The sequence below is a fragment of the Ziziphus jujuba genome, chromosome 12 (assembly GCF_031755915.1).
Source record: "Ziziphus jujuba cultivar Dongzao chromosome 12, ASM3175591v1".
Taxonomy (NCBI): Eukaryota; Viridiplantae; Streptophyta; class Magnoliopsida; order Rosales; family Rhamnaceae; genus Ziziphus; species Ziziphus jujuba.
In genome coordinates, this window is record NC_083390.1 from 4,106,949 (window position 1) to 4,126,668 (window position 19,720).

The window sequence follows — 19,720 nt, forward strand, 5'->3', positions numbered from 1 at the left end:
AACCCATCTATGGTACGGATGTCTACAAACGGATGTCTACACGTTTTTATTATGCGGATCTTAGTATTGATGAAAACAGTCGTCAATATTGAAATTTGCACTGTAGATCTTCCTTATATATCTATGCACATATATGTTTTCCAAAATTCAAGTTACTCTATTAAAAGGAAAAAAAGGTTAATTGTTTGCCAATGGACTCAACTTTGGTATTTGAGGCTAATAATTTAACCATTGGCATACTTTAATTTCTCTGTGGACTTCTTACTGACTTAGTATTTTGGCTACTGATAATTAATATTAAATTTAGGTCATCACTAATACTTCTTATTGAGCTTGCGTCAAACGAAATTGCATGTCTACACGAAATAAAAGTTCAGGCCACCTCTGACCAATAAAAATCCAATTTAGACCTCATATTTACAGCTCTGAGCTCTCCACTTCCAAACAAGAAAAAAAAAAAAAAAATAGCGCACTATAAAAACTTTATCTGTACAAGAAATGGCATGTAGAAAGTACCAAATGGATAACATATCAGAAATAGAAGGATGAACCTGTACAAAGAAATGGCTGGTGGAAAAATGAAGAATCATCATTCACCATCCTTCCATATCTCACGGAGGAGTTGATATCTGACAACTTTTCTATCACCCTTTTCCTTTAGGATTGAGTTGGATGCTCGCGAGGAAGGAGAAACCTGGAATTTATCAGCTATGATTGATGTCATGGGTGAATCCAACTCGTCAAGCTCATCGTCACTGGTATATGCTTTTCTGAGAAGTGATGATCCACTCCTCAGGAGAGGTTGACTTCCCACCTCTCCTGTAATGCCTGATAGTGATGCCGCTGAAGGTGGTAAATACACTGTAGGATTTGCACTGCATGGATAACTTGTAAGAGACTCGTCCTCAGCCTCAAAATTGTCCTAAAATAATAAAAATGGTAGATAGATTATTGGAAAATGTATTTACATTTTAGATCTCAAGTTAAAATAATGAAATGACACCATAAAGTCATGCATCTTTCAGATAGAGATACCGATGGCCTGTACAGAAGTACCTCAGAATCAAGGGCCTCAAGAACTGTGTTAGGAATGGGGTTTGGGCAAAACTCGTCTGGGACAAAAGTAGAAAGAACCTGCTTGATCAATGGTTCGCTGAACGTTGGGCATACCTTCAAGCAATTAATCAATAAGTGATGGTATTACCCCACAGCGAGAGAGAGAGAGAGAGAGAGAGAGAGAGAGAGAGAGAGAGAGAGAGAGAGAGAGAGAGAAGAAAAAGTGATCTAAACAAATAGATGTATAAAACACACAATTTTGAAAATTGAAATCCGAGGATTGTACCTCTTTCCGGATGGATTTATCTGCAAGCATTTCATGTGGAAGCATCATGAGATCACTCAGAGCATTAAGAAGACGGAAAGGCTTAAAGGGTGTTTGACATTCCAGTTTTCTATCATCCCTGAGTTCATTATTATCCTCAGGAGCATCATTATCATCAATACCAAATATATCAGTAAGCCATCTGGACCAGCTTCCAATCTGGGGACACCACACATTTCCATCACCATAAAGCAAGGGTACTAATTTCTTTGTAATATAACAAAATTTGTAAAGTCTAATCATCTTGATAAGAAAGCTAAAGATCCACAAGCATATTTTTGTTCTTAATTTAATAGAGGTCAAGAAAAAAGAAATCTTGATGATTAAGCTTTGCTTCTACAATGTATAATCATAAAGCATGCTTCTGGTCTAAATTCCATAAGCGAGAAAAGCCTCACAGAAATCAAACAAGAAACAGTTTTTGAAAACGAAACAAGCAAAGATCAATGGAGAAAATAAGAAAAATAGATTTCATGGTAATCCCTGTAAGTATAGGGACTTAGAATAGGTATGAGATAGAGACAATAATTTCGTATCAACTATCAAATGACTGGTCAATCCTGACATAAAATTCTCATACAGTTAGGCATGTATACTCACTGCATTTTTTAGCTGTGCACCAGCGCCAAAGCTTGATTTTCCAGCTGGAATAGGGAGAACCTTGGAATCACTTATGGGATCAGAGACAGGATCTGTTGGCATCGCATCAGCATCTTCACGCAGAATAGCATTGAACATTGCCACATCTAACCTACCAACTAACTGCTCCATTGCCTAAGACATAAGAGAACCTATATTACACATCAAAATGTGTTTTAATGGCACTATCAACTAAATTGTCATACAAGTATCTAAGATTTCAATCATGCTTCCATGGCGATTAACTGTTCAATTTTAGTATTGGACACAACAATAAACGCATGTTTATATTTAATGATGTCAATGGTGTATGTCCGGATACAGAAGCATTTGCAACAATATGACTGCTAGGCTCCAAAATGCAGGATGTATATATTTTTTTAGGTCAACCCTATAATTTATGTTAAGTTCGAAGCACAACACTGAACAGAAAACAACAAAGATAATTGTGATGTATAAAACATACCAAACGAGGCAATACAGGTAAGCATCCACACTCATGTCCACCAGCTCGAGGTGGACAAAGCCTTTCACAGGCATCTTTAAAGGCCTTCTTCCAAAGATCAATGGAAAAATTACCCTGATCATGATCGCCCAAACCATACTTCTTTCCATAAACTTTTCGAGAGCTGGAACCCTTTGCTGCTGCAGGCTGCATATGTGGAGTCATAGTCTGGAGAGGAAAAACAATAGACAATATCAGCTATGAGGAAAAAAGGCCTTAAGATTTGGGTTATATACTCCTAGCAAAAATACAAGGAAAAAAAAAAAGTAAAAAAGAACAATGATGATGATTAAACAGTGAAGAAAGATTGAAGTCGGCATGGATTTACCTGCCACCATACAGACTCAACAATTCGGGAGAAGATCCAAGCTTCAAACTTTTCCAGTGCAACCACAAATACTTGTGGGTCTTCCCAATTGTCAAAACTTTCTTTGGTGTTATTCTTCTTAACTTTATGAGGCAACCCATTCTTTCCCAATGTGAAACCCTCATTTAAGGACTTTCCACGGCCATTATGTTTAACGAATGGTCCAGCAGGAAGTTGCATTTTTCCTACAGTCTGGCTCACAATGGCTCTCAGCACAATTGAATTTGACAACCAGAAAGTCAACCTGTTGATAGATAACATAACTTTCAAAAAAATTTCAAAAAAAAAAAAAGGAGGATTATTCAGATCACCAATAAGAAAATGGTTCATTGCAATGGTTTTCTTTCTGGAAGTTATTCTTCTTTGGTGCATCTTTATTCCTTTTCTACTTGATTTGTATTATAGACAGAGATCCTGTCTTCTTTAGGTCCTCTTATCACCAGGGCTTGGTGGGTAAAATTTTCAAATCAAGACCAACACTTGGTACATCAAGACCAACACTTGGTCATGTCAGTAATAAAAATATGTAATAAAAATTCTTCTATAATAAGAATGTTAGTTGTTGATTTTTCAGTACCTTGGTACATCATTTCCACAAGCTTTAGCAACCAACATAAATCCAGAAACAGCAGCTCTAGCTGCATTTGCCTTCTTAGTTTGGGAGTCTGATTTGCACGCATGAAAATAGAATCTAGAAAGTCGCCGAGCAGGAGCATGTATTTTGTTTGTAGAGCTCCCATGCTCAGCAACAACTGAATAGAGGCCAGCCTCAAGGGCAGCAGCTTCCCTTAACTCTTCTTTGAGCATTTCAATTTTAGACTCCATTTCACCTTTACTATAACAAGAGTTATTTGGTGTTTCTTTTCCTACACTTGTTATACCACTGATAGCAGAATCATGAGCATCTTTAGTAATTTCAACTCTTTTTGGCCTTTTCATGAATTCAGTCCTGTCCAACAGTTTACTGTTCTCGGTTGAGTCCAAAGGCAACTGTGCAGACTTCTCACGATTTAATTTATTACTTTTTAAAGTATGGCCAGGTGCTCCAATGTCTTCATTTCTGAATGTACTAGTATTACTTCTCATAGTCACTTGCTTTCTGCTTGTATTTTCTGAAAATCTAGAAGCTACTTTGGCATCAAAAGAATATTGCTTCATCTTTATGATATGATCATTTCCTTCAAGTTCTTCCTCTTCTTGGTACACCCTGTCCCATAAATGACCCACATGAGAACCACTAGCTAAAGCCTCCTTCTCATTGCCCTTTTTGTTCTGTTTCAAAGCTTTTCTATCATCCTCTTTCGCGCTTATAGTGCTTTCACAGTATGCATTCATGCCTTCCTGAATATTCATATTTGAGGATGCTACTAAATCAGCAGCATTGCCAACAACATGGTCTCTAATGGATTCTTGAGCATTTTCTGGCACTCTATCACCGCTTCCAACAAGCCTTTCTGTAAGTTTATGGTTGCCAGATGATTCGTGGTTACGTTGGTAGCCCAAGGAATTAGAAGACTGGAAACTGTGGGTGACAGATTTTTTCAGGATTGACATTGCGCTCTCCTGTGGAATATGGGGGAAAGAAGCATTATCATTAGCAGGGTTCCCCAGACTGGAGAAAGAGCCTGTTGATGACAATGGTAATGGGCTTCCATTTGGATGCTTGACTGTTATAGCCGGGGGCTTTGGCCATATGCTTGGATTTTCAGTCCTTGGGGGTATAGCAGGCTCCCCAGAAATCATTTTAGTACCATCCTTCACTGTTTCTGACCCATTCTGCAATTAAACAATGCATGGCTGTAACACAGCTGAATTGATTCAGGCATAAATAAGACATCAATTAGATTGGAACGGTAAAGGTCTAGTCTACAGGATGATGTGCAATGACATGACAGGTTTCTGCCATTAGATAATTCCATGGTGCTCTAAGCATATACAATTATTTTTTCCCAAAAAAAAAAAATAACTAATGGATTTTACTCATCAGTTGGGACAGTGAAAGCTGCATTATGCTTCAAAGTTATGGTTTATTCTACAGCAAACTTATCGCTATATGTGGAACATATAAATTAATTGAAGTAACACAAGATTCCACATCCATTAGGAAAAAAGATAATGCTACATATGGTCATTCTGATTTGTATTCAAGCTGACTAAGGTAGTTTGCCTACTTTATTACCATAAGATTTGCAATCAAATTAAACTTCATATACCCAAATTCCCCATTTAATGTTACATTAAATGTGGATCTTAGACCGCAACAAAGCAAGAAAGGGGAATTTTTTTAATAAATATATATATATATATATATATATATATTGTTCAGTTTTAAAATAGAGAACACAAAGTATCAAGTTCTCGCGTAAATACTCAAAGTTTTTAATTACAAGCAGCAAAGAAGCCAGCCTGAAAGGAGCCGAATTTGGAAAGTATTTACATACCTTTACGCTATTAGATGGTGAGCTGACTGTTGTTGTCTCAAAAGTAGAAGAGTTAATAGTACGTGAAGAATGTGAAGAGACACCATCATCATCGTCAGTAAAAGAATCGATCTCAGCTTCTTCAGTATTCCTTTCAGTCATTGATTCTGAAAAAGTTTCATTTCCATCTTTGTCCAAGGGAACTTCTTTTGATAAGTTGTCTTTTGGTGAAGAGCAGGAGCTATTATTCTCACATGGCTGAATATTAATATAAAGGACAGGTTGCCCAGAATTCTTAGAAATCTTCTTGCAGTTCAATGGGATATCTAAGGCAATGGTTTCCTTGAGAATTCCATAATCTGCAAGATTTATTGCAGCCGATCCCAAGAGATGAACTTTCGTTCCCTTATCATTTCGTGGTTCAAACAAGGAAAACTCCAAATTGTTCTTCTGGTAACTCTCACCCTTTTTCGATGTTTCCTTGCATAACGTGACAGGAAGCCTGAAAGACTCAGCAAACTCAATCTTACCATCTCCAACACCCGAAGTGAAAGACCCATAAAGTTGATCACCATTTTCCCATTGAAGAATTACAGATTGGATAGATTTAGAAGACTTTGATATGGGCCATGGTTTAATCTCCACCACATGGATGAGATAATCAACCTGTACCGCAACACTTTTCCGATTCTTCGATCTTATACCAAGGACCATCGTTGGAAAATACTTGGTATTTTGCTATTGCTGGGCTATGACCAATGATAACGCCTCAGATCATGAAACTACAAAATACAAACAGAGAAATTTTCAGAGATCCAGAAAAACCAGAAAAAAAATATGCGCATTGTAGAGAAGCAAACAAATTGACAAGATATGGAGATCTTATACAAAACAATAATGAATTTGAATTAAATTCGTCAATGCAAATGCAATCAATAACTTAACATATTAAATAAATGGCCAAAAAGAACTTTGATTAATGATTATATATATGAGAGAGTGAGAATAAAGAGAACGTGAGAAGCTCTCCTAATCTAAATTAAAAATATTTTTTTGGATACGACCCACCCCACTCATTCAACTTATATTTACCTAATCAAATGGTACCAAAAATTGTTATTAAAAAAAAAAAAATGGAAGAAACATTTAGACCAACTATGCATAATACATCATACATATACATATTATATGTACCATATGATATGAAACATATATAATATTCGTGCCTGAAGAGGGACCCTCAAAAATGATAAGCAATAAAATGAAAATAATAATATTGTTATAAACAATCACCTCCCAACTCATTATTAAAATTTTATTCTTAAAAAAAAAAAAAAAAAAAAAAACTCATTATTAAAATCTGATTAAAAAAAAACAACGGCAGAAAAAGCCAGTCTGACTCTGTTGGACATAGCTGATTAGAAAACTACAAAAAAAAAAACGAGTGTTAGATCTATAAATAAAGTTGGGTAGGGATCAAATTCATTTAAAAAAAAAAGAAATAAACAGACAAAAAAAAAAAAAACCTCAGGAGTTATGAACCAGACAATATGAAAATGAAGATTGTGATAATATATATAGCATTTTAGATCCGAAATAAAGAAGCAAAGAACAGCACAAACGAACAGCTCCAAACAATGCACAGTGACGACCATTTCTGTAAAAACCAAAGCAATCAATCATCAGAGACCAGAAATGTACTTACACTTGCAGAGTAGCAGAGAGAAAACAGAGAGTGGAGGAGATAAAGAGGGAAAGAGAGAGAGAGAGAGAGAGAGAGAGAGAGAGTGATAGAAAGATTGCTGAGGAATTCTATAGGAGAGAATTTAGGAAGACGACGAAGCTGTTCTCTGTTCACTGTTTGTCAGAGCTTATAGCTCTTTCCTTATTTCATTTTTTTATTTTTTTATTTATTTTTTTTAAATTGTCATTTATACATTGGACCGTCAAAAATGTTGAAAATGCGCGTTAAAATACGAAGCTGAAAGATGAAGGAAAGGTTGTTGAAATGCAAAAGGATGACAAGCGCATTTTCTGGGGATAGACCAAGCCGAACCTACCCGCCACAGATTGATTCTTGGGCCGATTTGGCCCAGTAACTTCCATTATTGGGCTGCCGTCCATTTTGCCCTTTTAACACTTCGTAACAGCCTGTTGAACTGGATAACAACCATCTAGTCCTTTTAGCCTCCAACCAACCGTGTGTGATCAAACAATCGTCCTCTTACTACTGCAAAATTATCATTTATGACTCACAGTTTTAGAATTCCAATTGTTTAGCCTCCAAAGTTAGAGGTTATTAGATTGGCCTTGGACCGTCTAAATCGAGATATTTATATTGAATTGGACAAAGGAAAAGAGGACGCTTTAAATGCATAACTTGTAAAATGATTATCGTTATTTATAAGGGAAGGTTATTGTTTTACCACCTAAAAACCATGACACAACAACTTCTACAATGACACCACAATTTGAGAGCCTTGTGGAAGTGATAGAGACAGGTAAGAGAAGCTGCATGCATTAAAAGCCATTTTAAAATCCTGTTTAAAAGCTTGAAACACCTGGTCCAATGGAAACCCAAAAAGAGAGAGAGGTATTTGATAATATGTGTAGCATGGCATCGACAAATTGTACGGAATAAACTTTATGAGTATTCAAATGATGGTTCACCGATCGTATTCAAAGCTTTCATTATATGCCAAGGTCACACTTTGAGTTGGCTTGTAGTAGATAGACTCATAATTGTTGTGAAAGAAGGGAAAAACAAAAGGAGGCGTAAGCATCCAATGGAGAGTTGATTGAAATCGCTGGCAGTGATAAATTCACCGACTAATGATTATTCCCTTTTCTACTTTATGTACTATATTTTCACTATAATTATCTGAAATAGCAAGGGTTATTGCGCTTTTAAGATATGACATCAAATCGCAACATCATATACGTAACTATATATACAGGTAAAGCACAATCTATGCCATATAGTCAAGCAAGCGCCAAATTCTGTCACAAAGGAAAGGATAATTTTACAATCACAGTTGGGAAAACCATGTTTCTTCAGGAATCTGAGCTGGATCACCCCTATCTCAATTATAATAAAACGATAAAATAAAAAGGTTTAATTAAACCGAGACAGGGTGAAAATGAGCTGCCACTCTCTCACTCTCTCTCTCTCTCTCAATACTTTTTTTTATGTTCCTTTTTCCAACTTGGAGCAAATCCTAAAGTTGCGAGTTTCTTTTGTAAATATGATGCTTCAATTGATACTTTTATGTCAATAAAAGTCAGAATATAGATATTATTAACAAAAATTCATCAATAAGTATCCATAAAACAGATAACAGAGATCATCCCTGCTCATCACACATGAACCAAATCATAGTTTATCTGGGACAGTAATTGATACAGCTTAAAAACAACAAAATGCCAACAATAGCACCAGATGCTCGAGTCACTTATACTTCCAAAATCTGGAGCACTCGCTTTTATTTCTTTCCATCATAACAGTAGGAATTTTCCTACACAGCAGAAGGGAAAACAAGTTAATGAGTTATGGACGAAACAGAAAAAGCCATCAGAAAATATTATTTATAACTTAGCAGCATACTCGTGGCAGCAATGAAGATGGTATGACACATGATATATGGTGCACCAATGCACAGAAATGGGACTGTATTTTCTTCATTTCATGGAAATGTGATCCAGTTGAAACTCCTCTAGAACTAAACAACTAAATTAGCTGCTCCGGTACCAGAAAGAAAGGCAGCCCTCTTCTTATAGGTTAAGTCAAGACCATCATTTGCACAAGTGTTACCAACTTAGAGATTGAATTTTTTATATTTTCCCCCTTCTTATACCAACAACACTCTTACTAACAGAGATTCACAGAGATTCATTCTTCCATATCAACCCTCAAAATTCTATATCTGCTCTACATATTTTGTAACCAAAAAGGAAAACAATTTATCAAGCCAAATGATCCAAGTTGAGGTTACAAATCTTCTACCTTTTTTTTATTTATTATTATCAGTATTATTACGTATAAATTCCATTTCAGAGATAAACATAAAAAATATGCAAGAAGCTACCTGTGTATACATTTAAGCTGCAGCCTCCAGCAATTCCCTCTCTGCACGCTCCCTAATCCTTCTTTCAAGCTCCGGCCTAAAATGCCTTATAAGACCCTGCACGGGCCAAGCAGCAGCATCACCCAATGCACAGATTGTGTGGCCTTCAATCTGCTTCGTCAGCTCCTGAAGCATATCAATTTCTTCCAATTTTGCATTTCCAACCTTCAATCTTTCCATGATCATCCAAAGCCATCCTGTCCCCTCCCTGCATGGTGTGCATTGTCCACAGCTCTCATGCTTGTAGAAGTAAGAAAGTCTGGCAATTGCATCCACTACATCGGTTGATTTATCCATAACGATTACAGCTGCAGTCCCCAATCCTGACGTGACAGCCTTGAGTGCATCATAATCCATTAGGACGTCATCACATATATGCTTGGGAAGCAAAGGAACAGATGAACCACCAGGAATTACTGCAAGTAAGTTGTCCCATCCACCTCTAACACCTCCACAATGCCTCTCTATCAACTCTTTTAATGGTATACTCATTTCCTCTTCAACAGTGCAAGGCTTGTTCACATGTCCAGACACACAGAACAATTTTGTCCCGGAATTATTCTTCCTACCAAAGCTGGCAAACCATTCTGGGCCGCGCCTTAAAATGGTGGGAGAAACAGCTACTGTTTCAACATTTGTAACAGTGCTTGGGCAGCCATATAAACCTGCATTAGCTGGGAAGGGAGGCTTCAGTCTTGGCTTCCCTTGTTTCCCTTCAAGGCTCTCCAAAAGCGCAGTTTCTTCACCACAAATATAAGCACCAGCACCATAATGTATGTGAACATCAAAATCATAACCAGATCCACATGCATTCTTGCCCAATAGTCCAGCTGCATAAGCTTCTTTTCGTGCTTTTTCAAGGTTTAACCGTTCATTCACATATTCACCCCTTATGTAGATATAAGCAGCAGTAGCCCTCATTCCTACTCCAGCAATCAGACAACCCTCCAATAGTTTGTGTGGATCATGCCGCATAATTTCTCTGTCCTTACAGGTTCCAGGTTCACTTTCATCAGCATTGACAACCAGATAGGAAGGACGGCCATCAGACACTTTTGGCATAAAAGACCACTTGAGGCCAGATGGAAAACCAGCACCACCACGTCCACGGAGGCCAGACTTCTTCATTTCATTCACAATCCAATCAGCACCTTTGAGTACTAAATCTTTTGTTCTATACCAATCACCTCGTTTCATGGCTCCTTTGAGAAAAGGATCATGCAAACCATATAAGTTGGTAAAAATTCGGTCTTCATCCTTCAAGCCACCAAAATGGGTTTTCTCAGGAGGAGGGGGAGGTGGTGGGGGCTGTGGAGCACCAGCTGGTGCTCCACCTTGGGTGCTAAATGATTTGAAGGCTATGCCCCACTTTTCACTGTGATGCCGAGCCAAAGCTGCCCTTTGTAGAGACAGAATGCCCCTAATGGGTGCCTATGAAATATTCAAGCAGTATCGTGCCCAAAAAATAAGTTCCATAAATTGAATTTCTTAAACAAAATATCCATCTATAAAATGTATCCTTCAGGGCACACACACAACAATTAAAAAAAAAATTATAAAAAAAAAAAGAAACATATAAGATGGTTTTCATGGTGGCACATTGATGTGAGAAGAAAAAGGCATATATCTACAACATTCAATTTTCAGTTTGTAACATGGTTATTCACAATTCATCCTGAATGTTTCTGAATAAACTAGATATTGAATTGCAAGAAAGTTGCACGAGGAAAGAAATCGCAATAAATTTTCATTCACTGGAAAATTTCCTTTCAGGAAACCAAATTGTTCCATTAAAGGGGGCGAAACCAAGTTGAATTCTCCATTCCGCAAATAACAGTCAGATATTTAAAGATTATAACAATGAATGAGAACTAAACTTGGCAGTTCAAATAATTTTTTAATCATGTAGGAACCTAAAGTCAAGATTTTTATATGAATCAAGGCAAATAAAATGCTAGAGTTTATCTAACGACAGCTCCCACACACTGTGGAAACCCAAATAACACATTTACAACCAAATTTTCCTTCCACTGCCAGTTACTTTCCCTCTGTTTTTCACAGCAACCAAACAGAAACCAACGGAGAAAAAGCAACCATACCAGATCTACTACAAATGAAAGAATCAAGCTTTAATACCATTTTGTATGCTAAATTGAATAGAGTACCACACAGAAAATAAGGGAAAACAAGGCAGGAGGAAAAAATATGAAAATGCATGTCAATGAGAACGAAACCCTAAGGCAGTGATTGGTAAGCCAGAAAACACTCCGAAATTGAGTGAGAAAATGCGAGCTAAGAAATGAAGCTGATTGCTTACCATAGAAAATAAACGATGCAGACGAACCTTGACTGTCACCGAATCGAGTAATCGACGAGAACGAGACCTTTCAGATGAAGATGATGATGCAGGTGGGAAAAAGCTCCCTACTCTCGCGGACCTTGATATGCGAGATCGACGGTGTGAATTTATTGATCAAACTTGATTGCTGGTAATCGTTCATCTAACGGCTTGAGATTGACTTGGGTTCTGTGATGAGCACAGATAACACGTAGAGAAGTGAGAAATTGTGTTGAATCAATTTGGAATGCTGATCAACGGTTCTGATTCGCGTACTTGTTTCTGCTTTTACATTGGGCTTGAACAATGGCGAAAAATAAGCCCATACCCATCCTGAGAACACAGAGCTATAAGCCCGCCAGCCGACTCCCACCTATTAAAGATGTTGATGTTTCCAAATGCACAAAATAAGATTTTTACATACACTCACTTCTTTTTTTTTTTTTTCTTTTTTTATCTTTTTTTTTTTTTAATAACTTACTTTTTTATAGTTTCTATATAATGATTTTAAAACTATGTAGAGTGATTTCAAAAACTTTTGGTCCTATTTAGCTATGTTTTTTGCTTTTAGTTTTTAAAATATTATTTTAAAAATAAAAATAAAAATTATTTTTATTTGTTTTTTGAAAACAAAAATATTTGGTCAATAATGTTTAAAAATAATTTTCAAAATTAAAAAACAAAAAATGGAAATATTATTTTAATATTTTCTAAATTTTTTTAATTTATTTTTTAAAATTATTTTTGAAAACTAATGACTAAATAATTTTTTGTTTTGAAAATAATTTTATGTTTTATAAAACAGAAAACTATTTTAAAATTCTAATGGCCAAACATGCCCAATTGTTTCCACCATGCTCTCACTCACATATCACTTACTGTTCTCCATCTTCCTTCGTCTTGTCTACTTCATCGTCTATTAAAAATACAAAAACAAAAACTACAACCATTATAAAATATATTTATTAAACAATTAAAAAAAAAAATTTGCGAAGTTTAAACATCCAAGAAGACAAAAACTAAAAATTTTAGCTAATTGCTGTCAGAATATTAATAAATATTCAATAAAAGCCAATATATTATTACTTTTAAGAATAATGAAAAAGGTTCCAGAAGCCTTTACTTCTTATGTAAATTGCGGCTTGACCCTTTGATGAGCTATATCCTTTTAGGCAGGACCTCAACATGTTCCTTCTAGTTTAAGAAAAGCTTGCACTACTCTACTCATATTCAAAACAAAACCCAATTTTGTAGGCTGTCTTTGATTTTCAGGAACTCATTGACAATTATTTACCGTATTCAATTGGTTTGTATTGTTTGGTTTGATTGCAGGCTTCCCAAGTCCCAATAATTTGTCTGGTTTATTTGTGGAATGTAGCTTCTAGAGGTAAGTGGGTGGTCCTATAATCATCCTACAAACAACAAAATTGAACATGGAAGAGGGATCCCAATGTCCCATTTCTCAAAGACAACATTTGAGTATTGAAGCATCCCCTCAGGGTTATTATGCCTTTCTAGTTTGTAGCTTCTGTATAATATGTTCTTACAAAATAAATAAATAAATATAAATAAAAAATTTTAACCTCAACTTAAATTACAGTACAAATGAAGTGGTATAATTTTCTTTTTTAGACGCTAAAAAGTAAATAATTTGAACCTTCTTTTAATGCTAAAACAGATGAGGGCATGTCATGTACATTTGTTCTGTAACACATTGTATGGAATGGATCACACTTATTCATCAACGCAAAGAGGGAGGCTCGCGTGCATTCAAATTAGTACATAGAGGAAGGGCGTGGTAATGAGGCAGAGCTAGGACTTGAAGCTTGTAGATCCGAAAGAAAGAAATGGAGGAAAAAAAATTTCTACTTGTTTCTACCAACGTCCCCACTTTGAAAGACAAAGTCCCCCCCACAACCCACTAATGCTGAGGAGGTACTCACATGTTTTGTTGCCGCATGATGCCTATGCATTATTTGCCAAAGTTTGTATGTTGTAAGCAACTTGCCCTCCTTTGATGATGAACATTGGGAGATTTTGCACCAATAATCAATTTTCCATCACGAATAATCTTTTAAAAAAAAATTATATTTCTTATTCATGATTTGTAAATTGTTTGAATAACTAAAATGTGGTTAATCAAAATTCATTAATTTTTTTTTTTGTTTTGAAATGATTATTTATGTTATTGAAAGAGAAAGATTGTTCCTTTACGTGTTAGACTAACCCAAAAAAAAAAATAAAAAAAAATACATTTCTTATCATAATGTGGTCAAGGACGGACTAACCGTCATTTGGCCAATCAATAATATGTCTTTATCAAAATTTCATTTATCATTAAAAAAAGTTTGATTTTTTCATATTGCAACAAATTATACCCAGTTTTCTTCCTTATAATGCTATTGTAGCATAATCTTATCCATATTACATATATATATATATATATATATATATATATATATAATGTACTATTGTTGTTAATTTGATAACAGAAGAAAAAGAATGTACGGCAGGCCACCCAAAATACCTAATTTTTTTGTTCTATTTCTTTATGAAGGAAGCCAACAACAAACGGTGACTTATTTATTACGAAAGATCGTTGTTTCCACATAATTCCTTTGTATTTTGCACTAAAATCCAAACAAAATGCAGGCCAATTCCGGTTGTTTTTTACAACCAAAAAAAAAAAAAAAAAAAAAAAACATTCTTCGGGATATGATCTCGTGGTCAGTGGAATTTTCTGACTTCTATGTGCTCGAAAACAATTAATCAATTAATGTAGTTAAAATCAAGGATATGCAATGTTTGACAATTGACCGATCGCTGAATCCAATTCGAGCAAGACAATCTCGGATGGATCGGAATCTTTGCTTGGTACCTTGATCTTTGCCAGTATTACTGCAAATTTAAGCACCATATATATTCCTTGTGTCATATGGATGATCGGCTTGCAATTTTGTTTCCAGCAGAGGATTACTTTTGGAAAGAAAATATTTACTTTTCTTCTACTTTTACACATATTTAAAGAATTTATATTGTCTTAATTTAATTTAGTCATATATTCTGGACTTATACACTACACATATAACACATAATTAAGCAACTAAGCTATAATTGTGTATGATTATAAATATTATCAAACTTGATAAAAATACACTAAAAATCTTATAACTAATTTTGTTAATTGAAGGTGTGGATATATATACGAACCAATCCCAAATTTATCCAATTGCATAATGCTTTTCAATAATTTGATTTTCTTATAATCTCATCCCATTATTTGCTAAACTTAGATATTAGAAACTATTAGAGGGACATTTGGATTCCCCGTAATGCCACTTTTAGTTAATCCAATTAATATACCCAAATATAAATAAAAAAAACATGAACCATATTATTAAACTTGAATTAAATCTACATCCCAAATTAATCCAATTGCATAATGCTTTTTCAATAATTTGGTTTACTTATAATCTTATCCCAGTGTTTTTATATTAGATTGCTAATCTTAAACATCAGAAACTATTAGAGGGACATTTGGATTCCCCAAAATGCCACTTTTAGTTAAACCAATTAAATATATCCTAATACAAATAAAAAAAACATGAACCATATTATTAAACTTTAATTAAATCTTGGTTGATTCATGTACATTCAAGATAATCTAAACGTTATTTCAGGGAAAAAAAAAAAAAAGATAACCTAAACGTTTTATTAAAAAAGGAAAAAAGAAAATCTGATGTTGAATAAAAAAAAATCTCAACACTTGATTAACAATGAATGAATGAAATAAATAAATACATAAAAAATGAGATTTTCAAACTTCTTAAAATGTTTAATACAAAATGAGATAATTCCAATTCAATTCATCAGTTATAAAAAACATTGGGAATTCTCGATCAAACACCAACAACTCTTTAATTTTACTTAAAAAAAAAAAAAACTCTTATATTTATTTTTATATTTATGTCGTTTTTGCTTGTTCATTTTTGTAAAATTTTTCACTGGACCCCACGGATTTAACATTGTGAAATGGCTAATTACGACGAGGTCAAATATATGGTAAACCTCGGTAAACGACGGCTCACCAATCCGCATGTGTTTCCTCTCGCGCTCTCTCTCTCTCTCTCTCTCTCTCTCTGTGTTCCGGTCTCTTCTATGTTTTCTCAAGCTTCTCGTTCACGCCGAATCTCTCTCTTTCTCTTCTCTCTCTTTGTGAATAATATCTCGCTTAGCCGAATTTAGACGAACCAAATTTGCTGAGCCAGACAGTTCACTTCATCGGAAATGACAGTGTTCGGAAACTCGAACGCCGGATATCTTGTCGGAAAGCAGGTGTTTCCTGTCGACTATGAAGCTGAGGTTTCACAGAGGCTCGTCGACGCTGCGCATAATAATGATTTAAAATTGGCTTGTGAATGGATTGCTGATTCTTTCGTGGACGTGAACTTCGTTGGTACAGTGAGTTTGAAAGCTAAAAAGACAGAGATCGTTTTGCACGGCGAGTTGGCTCACGAAGTTCGTGTTGAGTACGAGGAGTTCAAGACCGAGGTTACTGCACTGTTCCTCGCTGCACACTCGGGAAATTTAGCACTTGTTAGAAAGTTGCTGGTAAACATTTCTTTCTGATTATGTACCATATGTTATTTTTCCGGTCTCAAATTATTTTATGCTCTCTGTTGCTGTTATTTGTATGATATTCAAAGTTCCCATTAAACTCATTAGTTTCGATTTCTGCAAAGTAATCTGTACTGTGTGATCTTCGTTCCAAGTAATGTTCTTTGGATTTTACTTGGTTTTTAGGCATTCATGTTTACTTATTTGTTTACTGTAAATTATTAATATTATTTTTATGATTATTATCACAATCTTTATTGTTATCCCATATCTGTTTTTCTGTAACTGACGTATGAGAGATAAACGTTTATTAGATATTACCATACGCATCTAATTGATAAGTTTTGGCAATTTTTTTTTTCCCTTTTGTTAAGTTTTTTTCTCCAGCGAAATACATGCACACAGAATCTCACATATATGACATCTATAGACCCATATAATAAGTCCATTAAAATTAGTAATATTCTTCGGGATTTCAGGAAACAATATTATTATTATTATCATTATTTTTCCTCATTAGCCAAATGCATTTACATTATATATTTTTTAACTGTTTGCCAATCTTAACGTTTTTATTTTATCATTATTATTATTATTTTATATAATTTCATTGAAAATCCGTTTGATATCTGGTTTAAACCGAGTTAATGTAGCAGAGTGTCGGAGCCAATGTGAATCAGAAACTGTTTCGAGGCTATGCAACAACAGCAGCAGTGAGAGAAGACCACCTAAAAATACTACAAGTCTTAATAAGTTCAGGGGCATATCAGGAGGCATGTGAGGAGGCATTATTGGAGGCAAGCTACTTGGGAAGGGCCAGAGCTGCTGAGATGCTAATGGCGTCCGATATGATACGTCCTCAAGCTGCTGTTCATGCTCTTGTATCTGCCTCTTGCAGAGGACTTGTTGATGTAGTTGATACACTCCTCAAGGTAATTAATTCTTAAGACCCATTTTCAATATCTTAAATCTTCAAAATTTTTGCACTATTCCAATATTTCTATGCTTGATCTCTATTTTTGTAGTGTGGAGTCGATGCCAATGCAACTGATCGGTTGCTACTTCAATCTTCTAAGCCAACTCTCCACGCCAATGTCAATTGTTATGCACTTGTTGCTGCCATTGTTAGCCGGCAAACAAACGTTGTCAGACTCCTGTTGCAAGTAAGCATTCGAAATTCTGCTTTTGCTTATTTTTGTTTTGTTTTTTTTTTTTTTTTAAACCTTCTGAAACAAAATAAAACAGGCAGGAGTGCGAACAGATATCAAAGTGAAATTGGGAGCTTGGTCTTGGGAGATGGATACAGGAGAAGATTTTCGTGTAGGTGCAGGACTAGCTGAGGCTTACTGTGTCACTTGGTGTGCTGTGGAATACTTCGAGGCCAGCGGTGGTATCTTGCGCATGCTCCTCCAATATATTTCCCCTAACATTCCTCACTTCGGGAGGACTCTTATCCACCATGCCATCATATGCAACAATGCAAGAGCTGTAGATGTGCTATTGAATTGCGGTGCGGATGTTGAAGTTCCGATCAAGACAACTTCGAAAATGGAGCTACTACGCCCAATTCACTTGGCTGCAAAGCTTGGATTAGGCAAAATTCTACAACTGCTGGTTAACTCTGGCTGCAATGTCGACTCTCGGACAGGCTATGGAGAAACCGCGCTGATGATCTGCGCCAGACATAAACATGAGGAATGCCTTAGAATTCTTGCTTCAGCAGGAGCCGATTTCGGTCTGGTTAATCCTGCTGGTCAATGTGCAAGATCAATTGCAGAAGCGGCTCGGTGGTCTCTTGGATTCCAACAAGCAGTTGTGGATGTAATTCAAGAAGGGAAGGTTGTTAAATCGAGCAACAAGTCCATGTTTTCTCCTCTGATGTTTGTTACAAGAGCAAATGAAATTGAGGCTATGAAAAAGCTTGTTGAGAGAGCACAAATTGATCTCGACGAACAAGACGAAAATGGATTCACGGCTGCAATGGTAGCTGCTGCAGGTGGTCATTTGGAGGCTTTCAAGTTGCTTGTTAATGCTGGGGCTAATGTGAAGCTCCATAACAAATACGACCAGACCGCGATGAAACTATCAGAAGTAAATCAGAACGGTGATGAGTTCGAAAAGGTAATGCTTGAACATGCGCTTGAAACAAGATATAACAGTTCACTCCGGTTTTTCACTCTACACCGAGCAGCTCGTCGGGGAGAAGTAGATTCAGTTAAAAGGTTGTTAGGCGGGGTTTGCGATGTCAATGCGCTTGATAGTGATGGATATACAGCATTGATGTTAGCAGCAAGTGGAGGGCATGCCGAAGTATGTGAGCTTTTGATCTCTTTTGGGGCTAGTTGTGAAATTGTGAATGCAAGACAGGAAACAGCACTGTCCCTTGCAAGGAAAAATGGGATTGGTAACAATGCTGAGCAAGTGATATTGGATGAACGAGCGCGGAAACTAGTTGTTGGTGGTGCTCGTGTAAAGAAGCACACGAAGTGCGGTAAAGGAGCTCCTCACAGTAAAACACTGAGGATGGTGGTGGCTGCTGGGGTTTTGCGGTGGGGGAAATCAAGTAAGAGAAATGTGATTTGCAAGGCAGCTGATATTGGACCAAGTGACAAATTCAGGTGGAATCGCAGGAGGAAATTCGATACTGATGAGCCGGGATTGTTCCATGTTGTGACCACAAAGAACAAGGATATGCATTTTGTGTGTGAAGGCGGTGTTGAAATGGCCCAGATGTGGGTGAGAGGTATCAAAATTGTGACAAGGGATGCTATTTTTGGCAAGAAAACGATTGTTTGAAATTGACGTACAAAATGTTGGTTTTTAAGAGTATATCTGCAGAGCAGGTAGGAAAGTACTTGATGTTGTATTTCTATAGTTTTCGGCAACACATGTCAGTAGTAGTGCTAATTAACCAGGAATTAGCATGTTAAGAGATGTGCTTCACAAAATTGATGTTCCGGTTTCTTTACATGTCACTTTCACCAATTTAGCATTTTCCTAAGCAAACGCTCAGCTACATTTTCAGCCATGGCCAGTCGACCACCTGTTCCCAGACTGCATTGGTATTGTCTGAGTTACGACCAAAGAGTCTGTGTGAGCCTGCTGATCCAACCTACTTTGCAAGAAGCATGTAAATTATAGTGTATACAGCTTGTAATCCAAGTGTTATTTAGCAGGGACAAAGTTTTTTTTTTTTTTTTTTTTTTTTTAAATATTTGCTGAGTATTCATTTATAGTTTATATTTAAATGCAAATAGTAATGAATCACATTAATTTAAAGATAATATGTCAATTCATTCATATTGACATCCAGATACACTCTAAGCAAT

At 35.9% G+C, this 19,720-nt stretch overlaps 3 protein-coding genes across 6 annotated transcripts; 1 reads left to right on the top strand and 2 right to left on the bottom strand.

Annotated features, from left to right (window-relative positions):
- Positions 1-291: 291 nt before the first annotated feature.
- Positions 292-7,248, bottom strand: LOC107428367 (uncharacterized). 3 transcript variants are annotated; one of them, XM_016038893.4, is made up of 9 exons: positions 7,018-7,248; positions 5,334-6,094; positions 3,470-4,668; positions 2,854-3,136; positions 2,487-2,693; positions 1,982-2,155; positions 1,343-1,540; positions 1,057-1,170; positions 292-922 (listed from the first exon to the last, which is right to left on the bottom strand). In XM_016038893.4, the coding sequence occupies exons 2-9, from the start codon at positions 6,024-6,026 to the stop codon at positions 590-592; spliced, it is 3,201 nt and encodes a 1,066-aa protein (XP_015894379.1). In that variant the 5' UTR covers positions 6,027-6,094; positions 7,018-7,248; the 3' UTR covers positions 292-589. The 3 variants fall into 3 exon arrangements, with proteins under 3 accessions (XP_015894379.1, XP_048318146.1, XP_060669270.1); XM_048462189.2 differs by lacking the exon at positions 7,018-7,248 and adding an exon at positions 6,258-6,360; XM_060813287.1 differs by lacking the exon at positions 7,018-7,248 and having other exon boundaries at positions 5,334-6,250.
- A 1,328-nt stretch (positions 7,249-8,576) lies between these two features.
- Positions 8,577-11,985, bottom strand: LOC107428380 (NADH dehydrogenase [ubiquinone] flavoprotein 1, mitochondrial). The gene is made up of 3 exons (XM_016038911.4): positions 11,754-11,985; positions 9,398-10,867; positions 8,577-8,827 (listed from the first exon to the last, which is right to left on the bottom strand). Exons 1-2 carry the CDS (start codon positions 11,754-11,756, stop codon positions 9,410-9,412), a joined length of 1,461 nt encoding a protein of 486 aa, XP_015894397.1. The 5' UTR covers positions 11,757-11,985; the 3' UTR covers positions 8,577-8,827; positions 9,398-9,409.
- A 3,882-nt stretch (positions 11,986-15,867) lies between these two features.
- On the top strand, positions 15,868-19,591 carry LOC107428353 (uncharacterized). Of its 2 annotated transcripts, none has more exons than XM_016038875.3 (4): positions 15,868-16,385; positions 17,045-17,323; positions 17,417-17,554; positions 17,637-19,591. In XM_016038875.3, the coding sequence occupies exons 1-4, from the start codon at positions 16,062-16,064 to the stop codon at positions 19,185-19,187; spliced, it is 2,292 nt and encodes a 763-aa protein (XP_015894361.1). In that variant the 5' UTR covers positions 15,868-16,061; the 3' UTR covers positions 19,188-19,591. The 2 variants fall into 2 exon arrangements, with proteins under 2 accessions (XP_015894361.1, XP_015894362.1); XM_016038876.3 differs by having other exon boundaries at positions 17,048-17,323.
- Positions 19,592-19,720: the final 129 nt, after the last annotated feature.

Excerpts from the sequence above, each read along its gene's own strand:
- LOC107428367 (XM_016038893.4), bottom strand. The coding sequence starts at position 6,026 with ATGGTCCTTGGTATAAGATCGAAGAATCGGAAAAGTGTTGCGGTACAG. Across the intron at positions 4,669-5,333 it reads CACCATCTAATAGCGTAAAG|AATGGGTCAGAAACAGTGAA; the intron begins GTATGTAAATAC and ends GTTTAATTGCAG. Across the intron at positions 2,156-2,486 it reads TACCTGTATTGCCTCGTTTG|GCAATGGAGCAGTTAGTTGG; the intron begins GTATGTTTTATA and ends CTTATGTCTTAG.
- LOC107428353 (XM_016038875.3), top strand. The coding sequence starts at position 16,062 with ATGACAGTGTTCGGAAACTCGAACGCCGGATATCTTGTCGGAAAGCAG. Across the intron at positions 17,324-17,416 it reads TAGTTGATACACTCCTCAAG|TGTGGAGTCGATGCCAATGC; the intron begins GTAATTAATTCT and ends CTATTTTTGTAG. Across the intron at positions 17,555-17,636 it reads TTGTCAGACTCCTGTTGCAA|GCAGGAGTGCGAACAGATAT; the intron begins GTAAGCATTCGA and ends AAAATAAAACAG.